The sequence below is a fragment of the Benincasa hispida genome, chromosome 8 (assembly GCF_027475165.1).
Source record: "Benincasa hispida cultivar pf3 chromosome 8, pf3_genome.v1.1, whole genome shotgun sequence".
In the NCBI taxonomy this organism is placed as follows: domain Eukaryota; kingdom Viridiplantae; phylum Streptophyta; class Magnoliopsida; order Cucurbitales; family Cucurbitaceae; genus Benincasa; species Benincasa hispida.
This window is the reverse complement of record NC_143485.1, coordinates 49,150,221-49,171,054: the sequence shown is the minus strand read 5'-3', so window position 1 is coordinate 49,171,054 and position 20,834 is coordinate 49,150,221. Positions and strand designations below refer to the sequence as shown.

At 30.4% G+C, this 20,834-nt stretch overlaps 1 protein-coding gene across 2 annotated transcripts; it reads right to left on the bottom strand.

Moving 5' to 3' along the window:
* Positions 1 to 16,145: 16,145 nt before the first annotated feature.
* Positions 16,146 to 20,126, bottom strand: LOC120083860 (protein neprosin-like). Of its 2 annotated transcripts, XM_039039759.2 has the most exons (7): positions 19,329 to 20,126; positions 19,132 to 19,218; positions 18,837 to 19,049; positions 18,409 to 18,573; positions 18,270 to 18,323; positions 17,989 to 18,135; positions 16,146 to 16,816 (listed from the first exon to the last, which is right to left on the bottom strand). In XM_039039759.2, exons 1-7 carry the CDS (start codon positions 19,548 to 19,550, stop codon positions 16,439 to 16,441), a joined length of 1,266 nt encoding a protein of 421 aa, XP_038895687.1. In that variant the 5' UTR covers positions 19,551 to 20,126; the 3' UTR covers positions 16,146 to 16,438. The 2 variants fall into 2 exon arrangements, with proteins under 2 accessions (XP_038895687.1, XP_038895688.1); XM_039039760.2 differs by lacking the exon at positions 18,270 to 18,323 and having other exon boundaries at positions 19,329 to 20,108.
* Positions 20,127 to 20,834: the final 708 nt, after the last annotated feature.

Genomic DNA, 20,834 nt, shown 5'->3' with positions numbered 1-20,834 from the left:
AAGTTGATCCGCCGAGAAGCGCGATTGGTTTTGTTAAGTTAATTTTCTACCTAGAGCGATAAATGGGGGATTTTTTGTGGAAGATATAACATGTGCAAAATTAAAATAAAAGGGAGTTCCTATGAAATTTCATTCATTAGGTACCAATTAATTACACTGAGTCTACCAATCTCTCAACCTATTAAAAATTCTAATAGCCCAATTAGCCAAATTTGATTAAAAATCAAAACCAACACTAATTCAGCTTCAAAATTTTCCTTCTTAGAGACATACGAGTTAAAACTGAAAAGCATTAAGAAAGGGTTCAATTGTTGAGACATACTACAAGTTGAAAAATCATATCTTATAGCATGATTTATTTGGAAAGATTATACTAGGGCATATATAAGTTTGGCCAGAAAAGGCCTAGACCCTAAACATGCGATCCCAATACTTGCAACTAAATAAATCAATGATGCATAAGCTAGAATGATTTTGCAAACAAGAATTTCAACAAATTAATTTGTCAGAAGAATTTATCAAAACTCCATTAAGATTAAAACAAATCCAACCAAAGAATTTACAAGATTGCAGTTAAATTAATTAAGAAACCTTCAAGAAATTAAACACAGGGCTCTAGCTCAAAGAAACTAGATAGAGATTACCTCTCAATTCATAGAAAAATCTGAGATACACATCCGTTCCATTGATTACAACCCAAAATAAAAAGCGAAACTAACCTAAAGATACCAAAAATTAAAGGGAATGGACGAAGGAACGAGTTTTACTTTGGCCTCCATCAATTTGGCCTCCCAAATTCGACATGTTTTGACCTAGGGCCGAAGAGATTATTTATAGAAACCGAGCCAGTATCGCAACGCTGAAAACAACATTGCAATGCTCACTTGTGCGTGTGCTAACCATGTTTGTCAGTCAAAGTTTGCAGCATCGTGATGCTATAAAGCAGCGTTGCAACATTGTGCTTCTGTCTTCAAACGTCAGGGTTGAGTATCGCATGGTGTTTCTATTGGAATTGGTGTCCAAATTCTCCCGGAGTCTCGTAGTTTGTAAACTTTGTACACATTGTTATTAATAAAATAGGAGTTATTTTATTTGCATTTACTCATATCCAATAAATAAAGATCTGTGGTTATTGTATGTAAACTTAAGCATGTATATGAGATATACAAGTGATCATGCCTTAAGTAATAACCTAAAAGGTCTGTAGTATAAAGATAAAGGAGGGATACCTTATCCTGGTACACTACGGATACGAGCTGCTTTGTTGATGTTTACAAGTGTTGTAAACTGTTACAGATGGTCTGATCCTGACCATTCATGTGGAGACATGCGAGTGGAGGTGTCCTATAAAAAGAGTTTGTATAAGACCGAACCATGAGATGATTAGTCTCTTTATATAACGTCGTTGATAATTGAGACTTACATCTCACTAAAACGACCATAGATAACATGACCTTAATCTTGAGTGTTTTGAGAACTCCTGCTTATGAGCGCGGTTCTTTTATTAGTATGGGTGAGGGTCGCTAGATTGCCAACTCAGCAAGCTTACCTTTTTGGGATTTGTCCAATTAGGGAGCTGGGAACTCAGTTACACAAGATGAAATTTACTCCTTCCCCAAAGCAGAACACTAGAAGAAATTCGGGCTTTAATGTCGGTTGGCAACCACATTAAAGATAATGTTATTAAAGGCCTTTAATGTCGGTTTTAAACCGACATTAAAGGGCTTCAATAACACCAATAACACAGCCTTCAATGTTGGTTGCAAACGACATTGAAGACCTTTAATATCGGTTGCAATCGACATTAAAGGTCTCGACATTGAAAGTCTTTAATGTCGGTTGCAACCGACATTAAGGCCTTTTTTTAATTCTTAACCGACATTGAAGACCGAAACTGTCCATTTTTTTTTAAAATTCCGTTGTCGAATCCATTTTTTTGGTCATAAGTTAAAAACGACATTATATGTCTCATGTTAGGTTAGGAAATGTCCGTCATTGTTTTATATTAAAAAGTATAAAAAATTTGCATGGCAAGCCCATAAATATTTGTCTTCCACCTATGAATTTATCCACAAACAAGAATCAATATTTCCAATCCATTACAAATACTCATCAATATTTGTCTTCCACCTATGAATTTATCCACCAAAATTTGTAAAACAATACCAGAATCAGACTTTCATAGAATACAGCTTACACCAAAGCCATCATTTCTCTCATTCACAAATATCAATTAGTACTAATTCCATGAATAAACAAGAATCACAATACTATGAATACAGCTTCCAATCATCATGTCTTCCACCTATGAATTTATCGACAAACAAGAATCAATATTTCCAATCCATTATATATACTCATCAATACTTGTCTTCCACCTATGAATTTATCCACCAAAATTTACAAAACAATACTAGAACCAGACTTTCATATAATACAGCTTACACCAAAGCTATTATTTCTCTCATTTACAAATATCAATTAGTACTGATTCCATGAATAAATAAGAACCACAATACCAGAATCATAATACCATGAATACAGCTTCCAATAATAAACAGATCATGTCTTCCACCTATGAATTTATCCACAAATAAGAATCACAATACCAGAACTAGACTTTCATAGAATACTTACACCAAGTCATCATTTCTCTCATTCACAAATATCATATTAGTACTAATTCCATTCACACACTTCAAACATGGACAACTCATGACATTCGGTATATTTGAATGTTGTAGACCATTTTTAATAAACACCTCGACCCCTAAACCATACTCAGCTGACATTCTATTCATTTTCATCCATGACTTATCCATGATTGTAAAATATGCAACTTAATCTACAAAAAAAAATAATAATAACAAGGAAAAATTTAAAAGTATAAAATTATGATTGTAAAATATGCAACAACAACAAATTTAGAACAACTAGACTTTTAAGATAAGCATCTTATAAATATTACCTTGTCCTTGTTATTAATGTTATTATGAAGTCCTTTTTGTGTTGGGTACATCTTCTCCACCTGTCAACCTTCTTAAAACACGTCCAATGCAATCTTCCTGTCTTCCTTCCAAATCCCCAAGAATCAAAATTTAGCCTTACACGTCAAACTTGAACCTAACAAATAAAAAACTTCACTCAAAATTAAGTATTGAATCAAAAAAAATATCAATCCAAACAAATATCACAATAAACCGTGTCCTTAGACCATATTTTGTATGAGTCAATATCAAGGACTCAGTTCCTATCAATGAAAAGAAAAGCCAAAAAACAAAATTTCAGGGTTATTATGAATAATAAAGTAAGAAGTTGTGTTCAGAAAATACAAGTAATATCTAACTGAAAGCAACAAATGTTTAATTCTAAATATGCAGTTGAACAAGCAAACTCAAAGGCTAAAAATGTACTTCGCTAACAATCCAAAGTTTGCACTCTTTAATTTCAAGTGAATTAATCATAGAGAAAACGAGATAGTGAAACCATTATCCAATTAGTTCACACATCTATTAAGCAAAATAAAAGAGGCATACCAATTAGGAGCTACATTGATAACTGCCGCATAATACATCACCTCATTTTCCATGTTTTATGAAAAGGAAAAAGAAAAAGAAACTTTCATCTTTCTTACTTGTTTGGCCCTTTCAATCTCTAGAAGCTCACACCTAATAATGACTTACAAAAACCAAATAAAGATTTAAAGTCTTCTGAATTCAAGCCTCAATATCATCAGAGTTCTCCATCATTTAGCAAAAAAAATCAAAATTATCCTACTAGTTTTGAACCATCTTATCTATAAGAACCATTAACATAATAGAATTAAGCCAATACAAACTCAAATAAATAAAACCAAGGCTTCCCAATGAGGTGGGGGAGAATCCAATTCTCAACACACCACAAGCTTGACACTGAAAAAGTTTATGGAGAGAGAGAGAGAATTGGATGTCAATTTATGGATTTGATTTGGTGGTTTGCAGAACATTCCAATAGGAGAGGATTAAACCAGAAAGTAAACTTTAAAAAAAAAAACATGAAAGGAGAGAAGAAGAAGTAAAAACAAGAAACAATTACAACTTAGAAGTAAAAGCTTGAACATATTTCAATGACCAGAGGGCTTAATTTATAAGTTTGAGAGATGTCATTTCCTCAAGTGGGCAAGCTAAAAATGACTTCAATTATCAACCCTAAGCATCCAACAATCACACTCTCTCTACTAAAACTATTGGGTTTTATTCATTCAGGCATTATCACAAACAACAAATGAGAAGTCAAATTAATGCCATTAACATAATCTACACAAATTGCAAATTTATATAAGAAAAAGTAAAATATACATCATCTGTTGAGTAATTAACACTCTTAATAAAATTTCCCCTTCCCCTTTGGTTATGTCCTTGAAAAACTGTAGCAATCAAAATCAAATGAACAAAATGCCATCAACATAATAAACTCATTTTACAAGCTAAACGATGAATTCAAAAGAAATTTGCTTACAAACATTTATATAGTTTACATTATATCGAATTTTTCTCTTGCTACTTTTATCATTTGAAATCAAAGATTATTCAGAATAACCCTATAAATGGTTTTGTGAAAGAATGTGTATGGAAAGGAAAAAAGAAATTACGCAAAAATTGGGGGAATTGAAAAACTAATGAAAATCAACAAAAACATCAAAATTCGAACACTGCTAAAACTTAACTCATTTAACATCGGAGACTACGTTGCAAATGATCGACGGAAGAGAAGTTGCAAATGATCAGAGGTTTAAATAATCGCCTCTCATGGAAGAAAAGGAGATCGACGGATACGGACGAGTGAAGAAGGGTGAAGGACGAGTGACGGCACGAGCGAGATAGGGTTTGGGCATAAGAGATCGAGAAGGAGGCGGCGATATAGGGTTTTATTATTTAATAAAATAAGAAAAAAAATATTATACCTTTAATGTCGGTTTAAAACCGACATTAAAGATCCGCTTTTTTTTTGTAAACCGACATTATACATCCGATTTCACTTTTTCCAACCGACATTAAAGCCTGAATTTCTTCTAGTGGGAGTAAGTAGATAGATTGTTCCCTTAAGAGCTGATTCCGGGTCTTGAACATAGTGGCCACATCCTCTCTTTGGAAGAGAGGACCCAATCATAGTAGGATTATGACTTATTGTTCATTAGAGAAATCAGTGGTACTTAAGGAGTTAGATGTAACTTCAGGGGCAAAATGGTAAATTGGCCCAGCTGTACTTACAAGCGATCTGTGAAGGGTTATCGGACTGTTGATTGATTGACATGAACACAGAAATATATCTATAGTAAGAAGAGTGCAGTTGTCGGTCTTTACTAGAGTGCCCGACAGTTAACGGATGGTGGATCTTGTAACTAAAGAGTTTAGTCATCTATTAACGTACCGTTGGAGCTTCAAGCTACAGGTTCATAAGGTCCCCTTGGTATCTCAATGGATTCAAGTTGAGAATCAGTTCTTGGGGTTAGTTTGAAGTGTTCAAATTAATAAGAGGAAATTCAATTATATATGATATAATTGGTGTGATGTATGAGATACATCAAATGGGGGAATTAATGTAAATATGATTTACATTAAGTACCATAAAGTAGAAAAAGAACTATGGTTTATATGTTTCATGAGATTAAATATTAAAACTATAGGTTATAAATATAATTTGGTAATTTGGTTATCATATTTATTTATAATATATTAATTATATGATAATTAAATCTTTTTCTCTAATAACCAATTGAGTGGGAGGTTAATGGTGGTTTTATGGTAACCGTGAGATAAAAAGGAAAATTGTTTTCCTAATTTTTAAAGAGTTGTCTTATTCGGAAAGTTACTCACGGTGATAAGCTATCAAGTGAAAGAGTTTCACTAAGCGATAGCTGACAAAGACTAAACGATCGCTTAGCTTTGACTATACGATAGTCATTCAGCTAATCGTAGCTAAATGATCGAGTGGCATAGTCTATACGATAGGTTGTTGCTTGCTAAACGCTTGAGCACATCGTCTATACGATAGACAACATCTTATCTCCCACTTGCTCGATTGTCTACACGATCATATACCTCCAGTCCCTTCCTCAAACCAAGATCATACAGAGCCCACAACTCCTAGATTCTCACACCGAGAATACCAAGGTAACCATTGTGGTGGTGTCCTCACTTAGTTCGTGGATTGAGTTAGACTCAATTGTGTTCGATGAGTTGTTGGCCGTTCTTTGTGGTCGTTGTGTTCGTGTTCTGTTCTGTTCATTGCGTTCATGTATTGCTTTATTAGACGCATTGAAGATTGATCGAGGGATTCGTGAATAATGTTTCTTCAAAGGTATGTATCCTCTATCCCTTGTATCATCTTATAGCATGTTGTAGTTTCTAGTTGTGCATGACCTGTTAGTTTCCGTTTTAAGACTTTAATTGTTTATGTTCAACTCGAATGGAATTTAGAATGATCCTTTCCACTGCTCATGGAAATCCTCCTGTTTGATTTCCTTCAGTTGCAACGGTGGTGATGTTGATCTTTCGAAGCGTTACGACACTGTGGCCAGTGTTGCAATGCTCCCCTGCACTTTCAAGTTGTTACCTTCAAGCTTGCACAAGCGTCAGGTTAAGCAATTCACGAGCGTTGTGACGCTTCAACAGGGACATTTTTGTTTTTTTGATTCCTTTGAAGCCCGGATGCTTAATTCTACTCCAAATTGCTTCAAATTAACCCTGTTTAACCCCGATTTCTTAGTTTTATATCATTGGTGCTTGATACCAAGAAAATAAGACAATAGACACATAAAATCTATTAACGAGCCTAAATTAAACTAAGAATAATAGCTCTTTTTGAGAGCTAACAACGCGTGACGGTTGATGTAATAGGCAGTCGAACAACGACAAATGGGGATGGGCAACAGTGGCAAGGGCTTCACTTTTCCTCTTCTACTTTTTAACCCTAAAAATATATATATATTGTTGGGTTGTCTATCCTAAAACTCGTAGTTTGTAAACAATAAACATATATGAAGCTTATTCAAACAAATGTTGTAGAAAATAAATTGATTATTTAATAACTCGAAATCCAATAAACTATGAATGGAGCTATTGTCATGAATACTTGGACTTTACGTAGAGACATAAACTGGATCAGGTTCGAGTAAAATAGCCTAAACAATCTATAGTACTTGGATTAGGTTGGATACCTATTTTTGGAGATATTATTAAATATGGCTTGCTTTATGATTGTTACAAATGTTGTAAAGTATCATAAACGATGTGACCGATTCGTTCATGTAGAGACATATGAGCGGGAGTGTTCTACACGATGAGATTGTGTAATACTGACCACGAAATAATCACGGTTACTTATTAACACCGTTTACTATTAACACTGATTAATTTTACTTCTTGATGACTTAGATAACTTGATCTGAATCTTGAGTTGTCTACAAACTCCTGTTTTTTCAGAATTTTCCCTTGATCTGCATAGGTGAGGGTAAGTTTAGCAAAGCTGCTCAATATGCCTCCCATTTTAGGGATAAGACCGGGTAGATAGTTAGGGACATAGAATTTTCAAGATAGAATTCGCTCCTACCCATTTTAGGGATAATAGAAATGTTGTTCCCTTAAGGGCTGATCGCGGGTCTTGAACAAAGGGCCACATCCTCTCGCTAGCCTGAGAGAGATTGAATTTAGTGATTAAGATCCTAAATCAATTATTCATTAGAGGGACAGTGGTACTTAAGGAGAAAAGATGTAACTCAGGGGTGAAATGGTAATTGATCTAGCTGAGGTTATGAACAACCTGTGAAAAATCAACTTATCGATGATGGTTATATCAAATAGACACAAAATATATCTACAGTGAGAGGAGTACAACTATAGGCTATAGAGGATAGTCTTGTTAGTTAACGAATGTTGATTAACTAGGTTAAAGAGTTTGACCGGTTAGCCTCGGATCGTTGGAGCTCATGATCTGTAGGTCCATCGGGTCTCCTTGCTAGCTCACTACGAACAAAGAACTAGGTGAAGTGAGAATTTGAAATGTTCATATTCGGTCTTTAGGAAAAATTGTATTTGATATAATTTACAATTAAATAATTAGTTATTTATTTTTTGGAGAGTATATTTTATAAGATATTAAATAAAATATTAGCATGAAAGTGTTTTAAATTGATTAATGTGATTAATCAAAATTAGGTGTCAAAGACAATTTAATATGTGATATTAAATTATTTATTTTATTTAATTAAAATTGTTTTAATTAAATAATTTCTAAAATATGAAAAATGTATTTCATATTTTGTCAAAAAAAAATTGATTTATTATAAATTTATTTTTAAAAGTGAGTTATGAAGTGTTTCATGCAAAGTTTGACACCTAATTTTTCATACTAATGAGGTGGAGGCCATGAAAGAAGAGTCTTTGCATGTGTTTTGGTCTATAAATAGTTTTTATTTTTCAAATGCTAAAAACTTATGTTTCCTTGATTTTTTACCATAATCTTCCACAAAATATTTTTTACTCTCCAAATTATTAAGTGAAATTCCCTATCTTTTACTAAAAAGTCGGTCCCACAACCGTGTTCTTCAATCGGAGAATAACGAGGATTTTTCGTGGGTGGTGTCGATTGCTCACAGAGAGGAAAATTCTTGTGGAAACTACAAAGGTTATATTTTTAACCCTTTTGCATGCTTAATCCTAGTTTATTATTGTAATTAGAGTGTTATTGATCAATTGCTTCCATTGTGCATGCCGTTTTTTCCAACATATATGTGATATATATACATGTTTATTTGATATGAATGATGGTGGGTTTTTCTTTTTTTATTTAGACTACTTGTTTTATGCTATATACTGAGGTATATATTTTTGTTTATTTAAAAATTGATATATACACATGTCTATTTGATATAAATGATGATTTTTTTTTCTTAGTTAGACTACTTGTTTTATGATATATTGTGGTATTTGATATACCCTTGAATATTGTATTGGATTTTTGTAAATGTTCTAACTAATATAAGAAATGTACTGGTAAATATTTTGATATGTACTCAGATATAATTGGTTTCATGGCATCTAGTTGGTTTTTCTGGCGGATTTATGGTTATTTTTAAATATACCTTAAAATATTGTATCACATGTTCGCAAATACCCTAACCAATTTATAAAATATACTAGTAAGTATATTTGAAATGTACTCAAATAGATGGTTGTACTATTTGAAAGTTTCACAATTAATATGCTTTTCTTTTCCATTTTCACGTATGAGATTTTCTTCATTTTTCTCAATTGAGATTTTCTTTGTTTTTCTGGTGAATTCATGGTTATTTTTAAATTATCTTAGTTGTTTGCAAATATTTTAACTAATATATGAAATATATTGATAGTATATCATAAGTATTATTCAAGTAGGTCAAAAATTCCAATAAATCACAATTTAATGATAACTCCCTATAGTAGTAAAAAAAAATTCAATAATTTGATCTATTTTGTAGCATATAATATGAGGTATATATTTCCAAAATAACTAACACATGGGTAGATATGAAAAAGTATCCAGAATATAATAGAAACGAGACTAATTAATTCTGCAATTAGATCAAGAAGACAAATATCTATGACAAAGTATGTGGAATATATACATTTGAAATATCATTGTATATATTTGAAATGAGTCTCGTATATATGCATAAAAAGTGAAAAAACAAAATTTTGAAACCAAAACCCTAATCATATTAAATACATTTTCTCTCTCAAATTGAAAAAGAAAAAATTATATTAAATTTAGTTTCTCTCTCCATTGAAAATGAAAAAATCATATTAAATGTCCATAATAAATGCATTTTCTCTCTCAAATATTAAAGAAGTTCCGTAAATAGAAATATATATATATATATATATATATGGATGTATGTCACCCTTCCCCAGATTACCTTCTTAATCCATAAAGAGATGTGAAGACAGCAATTGTCAACCCTTTTATGACAATTACTGGTACTCATGAAAATTTGTATCCTTAGCACCTGTTAAACCTGATTAGTAATTTATAATTATCTATAACTCAACACATAATTCCAACAACCACTTTAGTTTACTGCTAATCAGAAATATCAACATAAACACACATAACAGATTTTGAAACCAAACTTATATACAACACAAACTTCACTATGCTCTCCCCTTAACATGGATATAAAACTCAAATAGAACATAATGAGCCACCTAAACTGCAATCTTCTTGAGGGTCTAGGGAGTGACTGACTGGTAGAACCCTAGGCCTCGGGACGTCAATTGCTATCTAGGGAGGAAAACATTTTTAAAGAGTGAGCTGGAAAGCCTAGTGAATGACTATCTTAAGTAAAACATATTTTAAATCATAAATAATATAAACATTTTTATCAAAGGAAACAGTTATAAAATCATAACCAGAGTTTTGAAAATAAAACTGAAATCATAAGAATACATTATGTAAAAACCCTAAAATAACTCTTTAGCATTTTTTTTAAAGATTCTACTACTCTGCTGCCTAAACATGAGGGAGAGCCCTTTTGTTTAATCCCTAATAACCTTAGTTGAGAGAGTCTTTTTGCTCGATCTCATCAATGTCAATAACATAGTCATACGTGCATGTACAACTAAATTGGGTCCTGACCACCTTAATATACCTTTGGTGTCAAGGATCCCTAACATCATTGAAATCTGGGTACCTTGCCATACCTTCGGTACCAACATTAGAGTAGAGTTTGTACAAGGCACAAACATTTAAACATTTAAGAACATATACAGAATATGCATATTTGAAATAATCCTACCTCATGGTTTCATATCAACACATAGTGCCTTGTAAAATATGGAGTATCTTGATCAATTGCATCATGTGATAAAATATGACATAGGCTATTGGAAAATGCATGCTAAACTCTTAAATAATTTCATCATTTAAAAACATAGATCATGCAATCAACATTCATTTTAAGGCATGCATTGGAGAAAATCGTAATATAATAACTTCATATGAAATGCCTATGCATTGAAAATCATTCATAAGACTTGCATTAGAAAAACATTTATTAAAATTTGTCACTTACTGTCTTAAGCTACTTATCCAAGGGGTTATATACCTCTTCTATTGGCGTTTGTCCTGAAAAGGAAAGGTCCCTTAGTCAGTATACTTAACTCCATTTTGAGCTTAACGCATAGCTTAACTTTATCGCATACTAATGGTTATCGCATCATAGCTAAGTTCGACGCATCAAAAACCATCCTTAACGCATCGACTATTCCTTAGCCATCTTACATTATAACTTAAATGACAATTGGGAATCCCTTCTCAAGATGCTCGGGTAAGCGGTGAAATACTTCTCAGCCTATGCGACGTACATCCACTATGTGATGTACTCAGATTGCTTTCGTTGTAGATTTGCTATGTTATATACATTAACGCATAACCTCACTGAGTCAGTTGTTTGCTTATTCTTCATATGCAGTATTCGTTTTAACCAAATCAAACTTCCAGATTTCATAATTTTAATTCTAGCATTCGTTTAACTAAACTTCCTTCAAAGAAATGCTCATAAACATCTTAACTTTTGCTTACCTTAGAATTTGATCATCATTTCTTCCAAAACCGATAAGAATTCCTCAAATTTTCCTTTGGCTGGCTGACAATTCTTCACTTTCAAATTTTTCAAATAACAGCAACTCTTCCTTACTTAAGCGTTAGGAAAATTTTAGCAGAACAGTCTCCTTCTTGGTTAAGCTTATTTATACTTAGGCTTGCATGAAAAGTTAGCTTAATTAATTGCCACCGGTCAAGCGTATCCCTTTATTGATATCTGCAAGGTAGTCATCTGGCTTACTTATTCGTTAATTAAGCTGAATCCCTCAGCTTAAACTGATCATATAGCCTTGCGTCCATCCAAGACTTCTCCCTTTAATGCATGATTGTCTGTCGCATCACTCGTTAGCTCTACCCTCATCAATGGCATACGAAGTTGGTCACATAAATCCTTCAATATAAATAAATGACAAGAGGTAAAATCGTCCAAAATTAATACTAAAAGTCTTTTTTAAAAAAATCAAATTTAAAGACATTTATGAAATATATGGCCTAAAGATGTAAAAATCTCTACTGGTTTTTGTCAAATTTAACCAAATGAATTGGGTTTTCATTTTAGAATTAGACAACTTTTCAAATATAAACTCCAAAAACCTAGGAATTAAAATCTTTAAAATATTTATTTTCTCAACATTTAAGAAATTCAATTTAGCTCACTTAAGGTTAATATGAGGTCTTAATTTTCCAAATTACAGTCAAAATTTAGTAAGGTGGGGCATTACTGGTATGTTTTTCCTTCATATTCACAATCATCTTCATCGTTGAGAAAGTCAACCATAATCAGTTTTCTTATTAATTGCTTTTTAATGACCATTCATACAAGTTACACATTGATAACACTACGTAAGAGTCATAGAAGTTCAAAAACTCTACAAAATTTGTTTCATGCCAAAAATGATATATTTTTTTAATTTTTTACAATTTAATAATTTTGAAGAACTGTCTCTATTTAATGACTATTTAATTTATAGTCACAAATTTGTGATTAAAAAATTGTCAATAATTTCAAAAAATCTTTAAATCTCCATTTTTTCACCCAAAAACGCATGAAATGAGCTTTTATGACTGCTTTTTCTCTTTTCCCTCTAAACGTGCTACTGTTCATGTGTCATGGAATGTATATTTTGTTGTATTGTAAAGTTCATATACTAAATATTTATTTCCATGAAAGTTTAGAGGCCAAAAGAGCATTTCTTTTAACCTAATTACAATTATGTTTTAGGGGCATTTGGTTTAAGATTTTAAAGATGCCTAGGAATTAAGTATGTTTGGTAATAAAAAGCTTGTGAATAAAATTGTTGGGAATTAAGGATGATTGTGTTTGGTTGTACATGAGAATGTTATCAAATTTTTATGGTAACAAATTAGCTTTGTATTTTATTTACAAAATTAATCATGAACATTTCTATAAAATTTTGATTGATAAACAATAAAGTCGTTTCAAAGTTTTGAGCAAAATTAATTATTTATCTATCAAATAATAATATTAATTAAATTATTAATTACAAATATTTATAAAATTAGTAATTTATAATTAAAATTACTTGATTATATGATTTGATGTATCAATTTGATGAATTTATATAAATATGATGTATTAATTAATAAAAAAATAGTTTAAAAAAATAAATACAACATTTTGCGATTAAAAAATAATGAATCATAATTAATCGATGATAAACTAATTATAATTAGTAAAAAATAACCTCATCACATATTAAGTCATAATGATAATTAATTAACTATATATATAATTTATTAATGAATTAATAGTATTAATGCACCCATTTTTTACGGTTTATTATATAATTAATTAATTTGGAATAGTTAAATTCAAATATTATAATTTAAAATTTAATATAATTTTCTAAATTATAAATTTATTATTCATATATTAATGAATTATAATAATATAAAATAAAAGAATAAAATTCATGTATTAAAAGAAGAGAGAGAGTGGACATCAAGAAAACCCACTTTGGAATGCATGAGAATAGTTTATTCTCATGCTTAAAGCTTCAAAACTTGTACCAAACAAGGGGATGTGTATCCCTTAACCATTCTCACCCTTATTCCCTTCTCAATTCCCTCAATCCAAACGATCCTTTAGGGATTATTTTGGACTAAGGTCGGGACAAAGAGGAGGAATGTCCTCTAAAAACTAAATGGGAAAAACAAACTTTCCACATTCCCATCGAAAATGGAAAAATTCCCACTACGCTCAAGTCAGAGCACCACAATGAAATTTAGCACTCCCTATTCACACAGACTTAGTCTCACAATACTACTATGAAAGTATACAAAAGAGTCTCGATTCAATCTATAGGGCAATTCGATATCATACTTCTACAATACGTAATTTTAAAATATACCATTATAAAGATATGAAAAGATTCGTTATCTCGACGACTAGGTAGAAAAGTTACATGCAAATATTTGTATTATAAAATTATAGAAGAGAAGAAAAAGTAAAGAAAAGAGAGAGAAAAGCATATATAGCAATGAAGAAGTAATGGAGCAGCAGCACGCGAGAGCCATATATATCAGTTTAATTATATGCCTTTTAGTTTGCTCTGCTTTTCCCCAGCTTTTGATATGCCTTTCTCCACTTCAAAATATTCTGATGATACCCAAAACTCAAAATCTTTTTTTTTTTCCCTTAATATTTCTAAGTTTTATATTAAATATTATAGTTATATTATGTGTCTTTAACAGTTAATTCATTTCCCCATAAAACTTTTTAATCTCTTGCATTGAAAAACAGCACTGGAATATTCTCCACTTATGATATAATTTGCTTACAAAATTGCTTCGTCTTGGCCTTTTCTACCATTCTTTGACCTCACATGTGCAAACTTCTTTTAGTTGAAAATATTTATAAATAATAATAAAATCTTATCGTCTATTTGTAATAGAAATAGACTACAATAGACTATCATCTATGTTTATCATAATATAGATAGACATAGACAGGAGTCTATCGCGATCTATCGTAGGTAGACAGTAAAATTTTGTTATATTTATAAATATTTTGATTCCTTTATCTATATTTGAAAACAACTCACATAGTTTTGTGTGTGAAATTTAAATTTATATGAAAGTTTTAATTTACACCAATTTAATCTTGAATTTCTATGAGTTTATTAATTTACGTCCTTCTTCAGATTTAGTTTGAAAAATATCGTGAGACATTTAATTTTTTTCAATTAAACTTCTAAATTTTAATAAGTAAATTAATTTAGAACATTTATTAGGATTATATTTGAAAATTGTCAATGCATCTATTTTTAAACATAGATTTCTTTAAATTTCAATTTAACAAAATGGACAATTATAATTTGCATGGATAATTCTTAAAGAAATCTTAATTTAGAGTATAAATTAATTTGCTTATGTAAGTTTAGAGGTCTAATGATAAAACCATAAGTTTCACACGATATTTGTCCAAATAAAATATAATTGATTGTTCAAGCTGATACACTTATAAAAGTTTAGAGTCCAAATAGATTTAATTATTAATTTAGGATTTAAATTAATATAACCTTTAAAATTTAGGGATAAAAAGTTGGTATTTGCACTTAATTTTTTAATCATCAACACAAACCCATTATATTTGTTAGATTATGAATGAGTTCTTTACGATCTACATCATATATACAGATTAATTTGTATATAAGTGAGTTAGGTTTGGTTGGGACCAATATGGGTGATTTGATTGCTTTTTCTTTATTTCCTTAAGTAGTTTCTCTAGACTTCAAATGTAGCCTAATTTAGTGATGATTAAGACATTTTAATCTTTCTTAAAAAGGATAAGATATATATTGTAACTATTATATTCTTTTACACTTTGTTCTCTTTTAAGCCATTTGAACTTATATAGACAAGTAAAAGTTTTTTTTTTTTTTTTAATGTAATCTTTGGTAAAAATCTTAGATAGTGATTTTTTTATATTAAAAGGTATTTGAGAAATCTTAAACTAGATATAAGCACTAAATACATTGTTAGATAAAACATTAATAGTCTGTTTAGAATCACTTGTGAAAACATGATTTTTAAACAAAATAAATGATTAGTTTTTATTCATTAATTAAGATCGATTCTTTTATAAAAAGAAAAAAAAAATGGATGACCTAAAATCATTCAATAACTACACTTTTAAAATATACTGATTCTTTCAAAGGTACTTCAGAATTTTAGTTTTATTTTAATTCTAATTTTTGGAGAACATTAATTTATACTCTAAGGAGTGTATCAATTTAAACTAAACTAATAATTATATAAATTTAAACCTCAAATTTTTGTAAGGATTAAATTTAAACCTCGAATTTTTGTAAGGATTGATATTTGTTCTAATTTTTTTTTTTTCATAAGTTATTATTTTAGACACACTAATATTCTGATTTAAATGCTTATACATAATTCTTTAAAAACAACATACATGAAAGTGTTTTATTTAAAAGCACTTTTTTTCAAAGATATGTCAAACATCCACAAAGGATTAGAAGAGGGAAGCAAGGGAGTATAAGTGAGCACAACCTTTCTAATTCTTTGTATTCTTCCATAATTACAAAAATTTCATCCTCTATATAAACTAATATTATAAAATCTAAAAAAAAAAAAGAAAGAAAGAAAAAGAAAAAGCCAAAGGCCAAAGGCCAAAAAGCAAAACCAAACCATACCTCAAGCTGGCCTAGGACAAAAAAATAAAGTTCAAAAAAAAAAAATCATTAAATTACATTATATCCCTAAAACATTTTCAAAACATTAATAATAATAATAATAATAATAATGATAATAATAATAAAAGAAAGAAATAATTCTAAGGGCATTTGACATTTCTACCAGGTCCTCCATAGTAAAAATAAGTGCCCCAAACATTATTGTTGGCTTGTCTAATATCATAACAATCAGAATGGTCAGCCAAGAGATGAAGATTTGTAAGAGGAAGCAAATTGTTATCCCAATCAACCACTTGCAAATTCCTGAAATAAGAAGCTTTCCCAAACCCTTCTTCAGCAAAATGACCGCTCCCCATTTGAGTGCCTGTATGAAACCCTGAGGATCTGCTGTTCACTATTTCTCCTCCAAATTGTACCATGCTAGCATGGCTTCTCAAATGGCTGAACAAAAACGCTGGCCAATATCCAACTAGCAAACCCGACCCATATTCCAACCACCAATGTCCATGCTTCGGGTCCTGTATGTTTCGTATACGTATGTTCATAATTAATGAACTGATCAAACTTTGCTTAGAGCTCATTTCGTAATGTTTTCTTTTTTTCGGTCTATCTTGTTTTTACTTTTTTAATAAGAAACTTAAGGATTATTTGGTTAACTATTGTTTTTGTTTCTTAAAATTGTTTAGTAGTCTCTGAACTTTTAAAGGTTGTGTTTTGATGGTTACAAAGTGTTGAGTACATCCCTAAGCTTTTAAAGTACCTCATAAATTCCTTAAGTTTTAATTTTATGTTTAATATCAGTCTTCAATTTTATGAGACTATGACTTTTCATTTTTATGTTTAGGTAAATTTTATAAAATTTTATATATAATAGAAAATTATTCAATATGAAATTGAATGTATAAGTATCAAGTAATACTCTTTTTCTATTATTGTTTAAAAGTTTAAGAAACTCTATTAAATATTTTTTAGAGATAAGAGTAAGCTTATAATTTGAGCTTTTAAATATTTTACTAACGTAACCAATTATTATGTAAAATATTGATTTTCTTTTATTTAAAATTTGGGATAACGAAAAACCCAACGACAGAACACATTTTTTGAAAAAAAAAATTAATACCAAAAGGAAAAAAATGAGAATTTTATCAATTTTTTAAATTAAAAAATTGCTTATACTTATGTACGGGTAAGTACTTAATCATAAATTGCCACGTTAGAATTATTTTTAAAAAAAAGATATTAAATTTCTTTTCCATTTAATAGGATAAATAGAGATGGACGCAACCTAAGTATTGTTTTTTTTTTTTTTAATAATTTATAATATATTATTGGATGAAGATTCAAAATATTGATTTCTTCGATCAGTAATATATATCTCATGTTAACTAGTTAAATTATATTTATATTGATTCCTCCAAATTCTTTAAAAATAAATAATGAAAGACAATAAAGAACGTAGTTTATTTTAAGATACTTGTAATTGTATGCATATGTTAAGATCAATGTTTGATTTTTCAAAAAAGGAAAAAGAAAAAAAAAATCGAATATTTGACTTCCACCTCATTTGTACAAATTAAAATTAAAAATAAGAAAAATAAAAAGTGCAAGTCCATACTTTCCTTTTTTTTCTACCAAAAAAATAATTTTTTAATATTCTTTTTTCAGAAGAGGAAACAGTAAATAAACTTACCTTCCAAACCATTAAACCAATATCGAATTGCTTCCCACTATAAGAAGAGATGGGGGAAATTGCTGCTCCAATGGCGATTCTATTATTGGTCTGAACGAATCCAGAACATAGTAAATTGTAACACCCAGTCGCTTGATAAGCATCAGTCTGCCCCAAAAAAAAAAATTAAAATTAAAATTCATTAATATTGTCTCTCTGTTCTTCAAATTCTGCAGACTGCAACCCCCCCCCCCCCCCCCCCCCCCCCCAAAAAAAAAAAAAAAAAAAAACATGAAACTCACTGTCCAATACGTAAAGAACCTAGGATTGTTGTCTCCATACAGTTCAGGACTAACCTGAACCAAAAAAGAAAAAAAAAAACAAGATTAAACCACAAAAATTACAAACCCAAAATAATAGTTTCAGATCAAAATAACTTACCTGCCATCCAGCTTCAATGGTGTTCAAATCATTCCCAAATGAGCCTGAAATTACCCATATTTGTGATAAGCTAAATTCATATTGATCTGTTACACGTGGTGCCCATATGTTTAAACTCGCCTTTGCTCCATAATATTGTTCTCCATTCACAAATACCACAGCATGCTGCAATCATTATTCAATACTCTCTTAATTAAGGGAGCAAACTATATGGAAAAACATTTTTCCATATCAAATAATCACCATAGAAAACATATCAAACATATCAAAATTGCAGTAACAGAAATGAAAATCAATTAAATTAATATTAATTGGGGAGGAAATAATATTGCTTGAGATTTCAACACAAAATGTCCTAAACCTCCACCCAAAAATTTAAATTTAATATTATATGATCTAAGACAGATTATTGGGTTTTGAATCCTAACCTCATGGCCATTGCCGGAAGAGTCTCTTCTCACACGTCTAATGGGTTTTCTTCCAAATCTTCGAAAAGAACTTGCTCTGAAAATGTCTCTCTCTGTTGTTCTTCTTATTGGAATTGTTCCTTCAGGGCAGAAATCGCCTGAAGCTGACCATAATTGGAAATTTTCTGCTACTTCTTCTTTGGAGTTATTCCCTCTTGGCCTCTCAGGTGGTTCCTGTTCATCCCATTTTTTTCAATTAAATTCATAAATTTCACCCACAAAAGAAAGAAAAAGGAGGAAATTTTGGTTAATTTACCAATGGAGTGTGGCCTTTGAGCTCAGGATGGTCAAAAGCAGGTTGAAGATGAGAAAGAACACAGTCTATAACATCACCATCTGAACTCTGCTTTCAACAATACAAACAAGAAAAACACAACCCAATTTGTTAAATTTTACAGAACAATCAAAAAAGAAAAAAAGTTCCCTTTTTTTATTATATTTTTTTTCCTTTACCCGAATTGTCTTGATTGGAGGCTTGTTGATTTTGCGTAAATAATTTCTGATGTGCTTGAGTTTCTTCAGCTCTTTGGCTGGATGGAAAAAAGTTTGGTTTTTTGGTGGGATTTGATGGGAAATGGAAGATGAGAAAACAGAGGAGAAAGAAGTAAGAAAAACCAGAAGGAAAACAACAAAACAAGAACAAGAACAAGAAGAAGAAGAAGAAGAAGAAGCCATTTGGTTGGAATGTTTTTCGGGGAAGTCGTTTGTTTTACTGTAATGATGTGAGATTTGTAAGTATTGAGGTTGTCTGGTTGTAAATGGATGAAGAGAGAAGAATAAAAAGAAAAGAAATCACATAGGATTATAAATTTATAACTTCATTTCTCTCTAATAATCTCAAATACTCGGTTACAAAAACCCAAACTTTTCTTTTGTTTTCTTCTTCTTCTTCCCTGCTTCACCATTCCCAACATATAATATATAAAAAAAATCTCTCTCTCTCTCTCTCTCTTTCTTTCTAAGGGTTTGTCTTTCTAAAATATTTCAGGATTGAGCTTTAAAATAGACCCATTTTAACTTGACATGTACTTTTTAATATCAAGCAGTCAAAACTTCAAACAAACACACACAAAAAAAAAAAAAAAGACTGTGCTGCAAATTCAATTTCTTACTAAAGATGAAAGAGAAGGAAGATAGAAAGAGGGATTCAAACTTTAGACAGTACAGTGGTGCTGCAGACAGTTAGGATTTGGGTGGAATGGCAACCACAATGGGAAATTGGAACAATCTTTTGAATTCCAAGAGAAACTGAAAAAGCAAAAAATCACATTCAAATCTTATATTGGAAATTCTGTTTTTTCTCCATTTTTCAGTAAAAAAAAATTGTTAAATTATAAAACATACACACCCTTTTATTCAAAAGTTACAATCATAAACGTTTTAAAACTATCATTAGAATAGAATTTTGAAGAAAATTAAAACCGTGAAACAATGTGACAGTAACCTAGAATGGTGTGATATCGATTTTTTTATTTTAAGTCACCTCCACACCATTTTAGATCTTAATTTCGTTTGTTAAAGTGCAAAATGAATAATGTAGTTTTAAAAGGTATATAGATTTTATATATATATATATATATATAATATATATAATAAATGGTGAAATTTGGGGGTAAAAAAATAGGAAACTTTGTTTGGTTTTGTTTTTCTTTTTTCTACTCAAGTTTAATGAAGGTTTCTTATTATAGATGAAATGACTTTAATTAATCAACCTCCAAATATGTGTCTCTGACATGATTTTTCCTAAAATATCAATTGAAAATTACTGGGGTGATTTGATGTTATTACTTGAATTTGAACCAACAGCTATATGTGAAAATGATTGTGCTTTAAGACACTCACCTGCACCAACTGGCCAAACCACTCCATTTCCATTCAATGCCTTTTTCTGCAGTTTCAGTACATTAATGTTGTGTCCTTCTCTCTTTCATGGGCGTTAACTCTTAAAATTTTGATCAA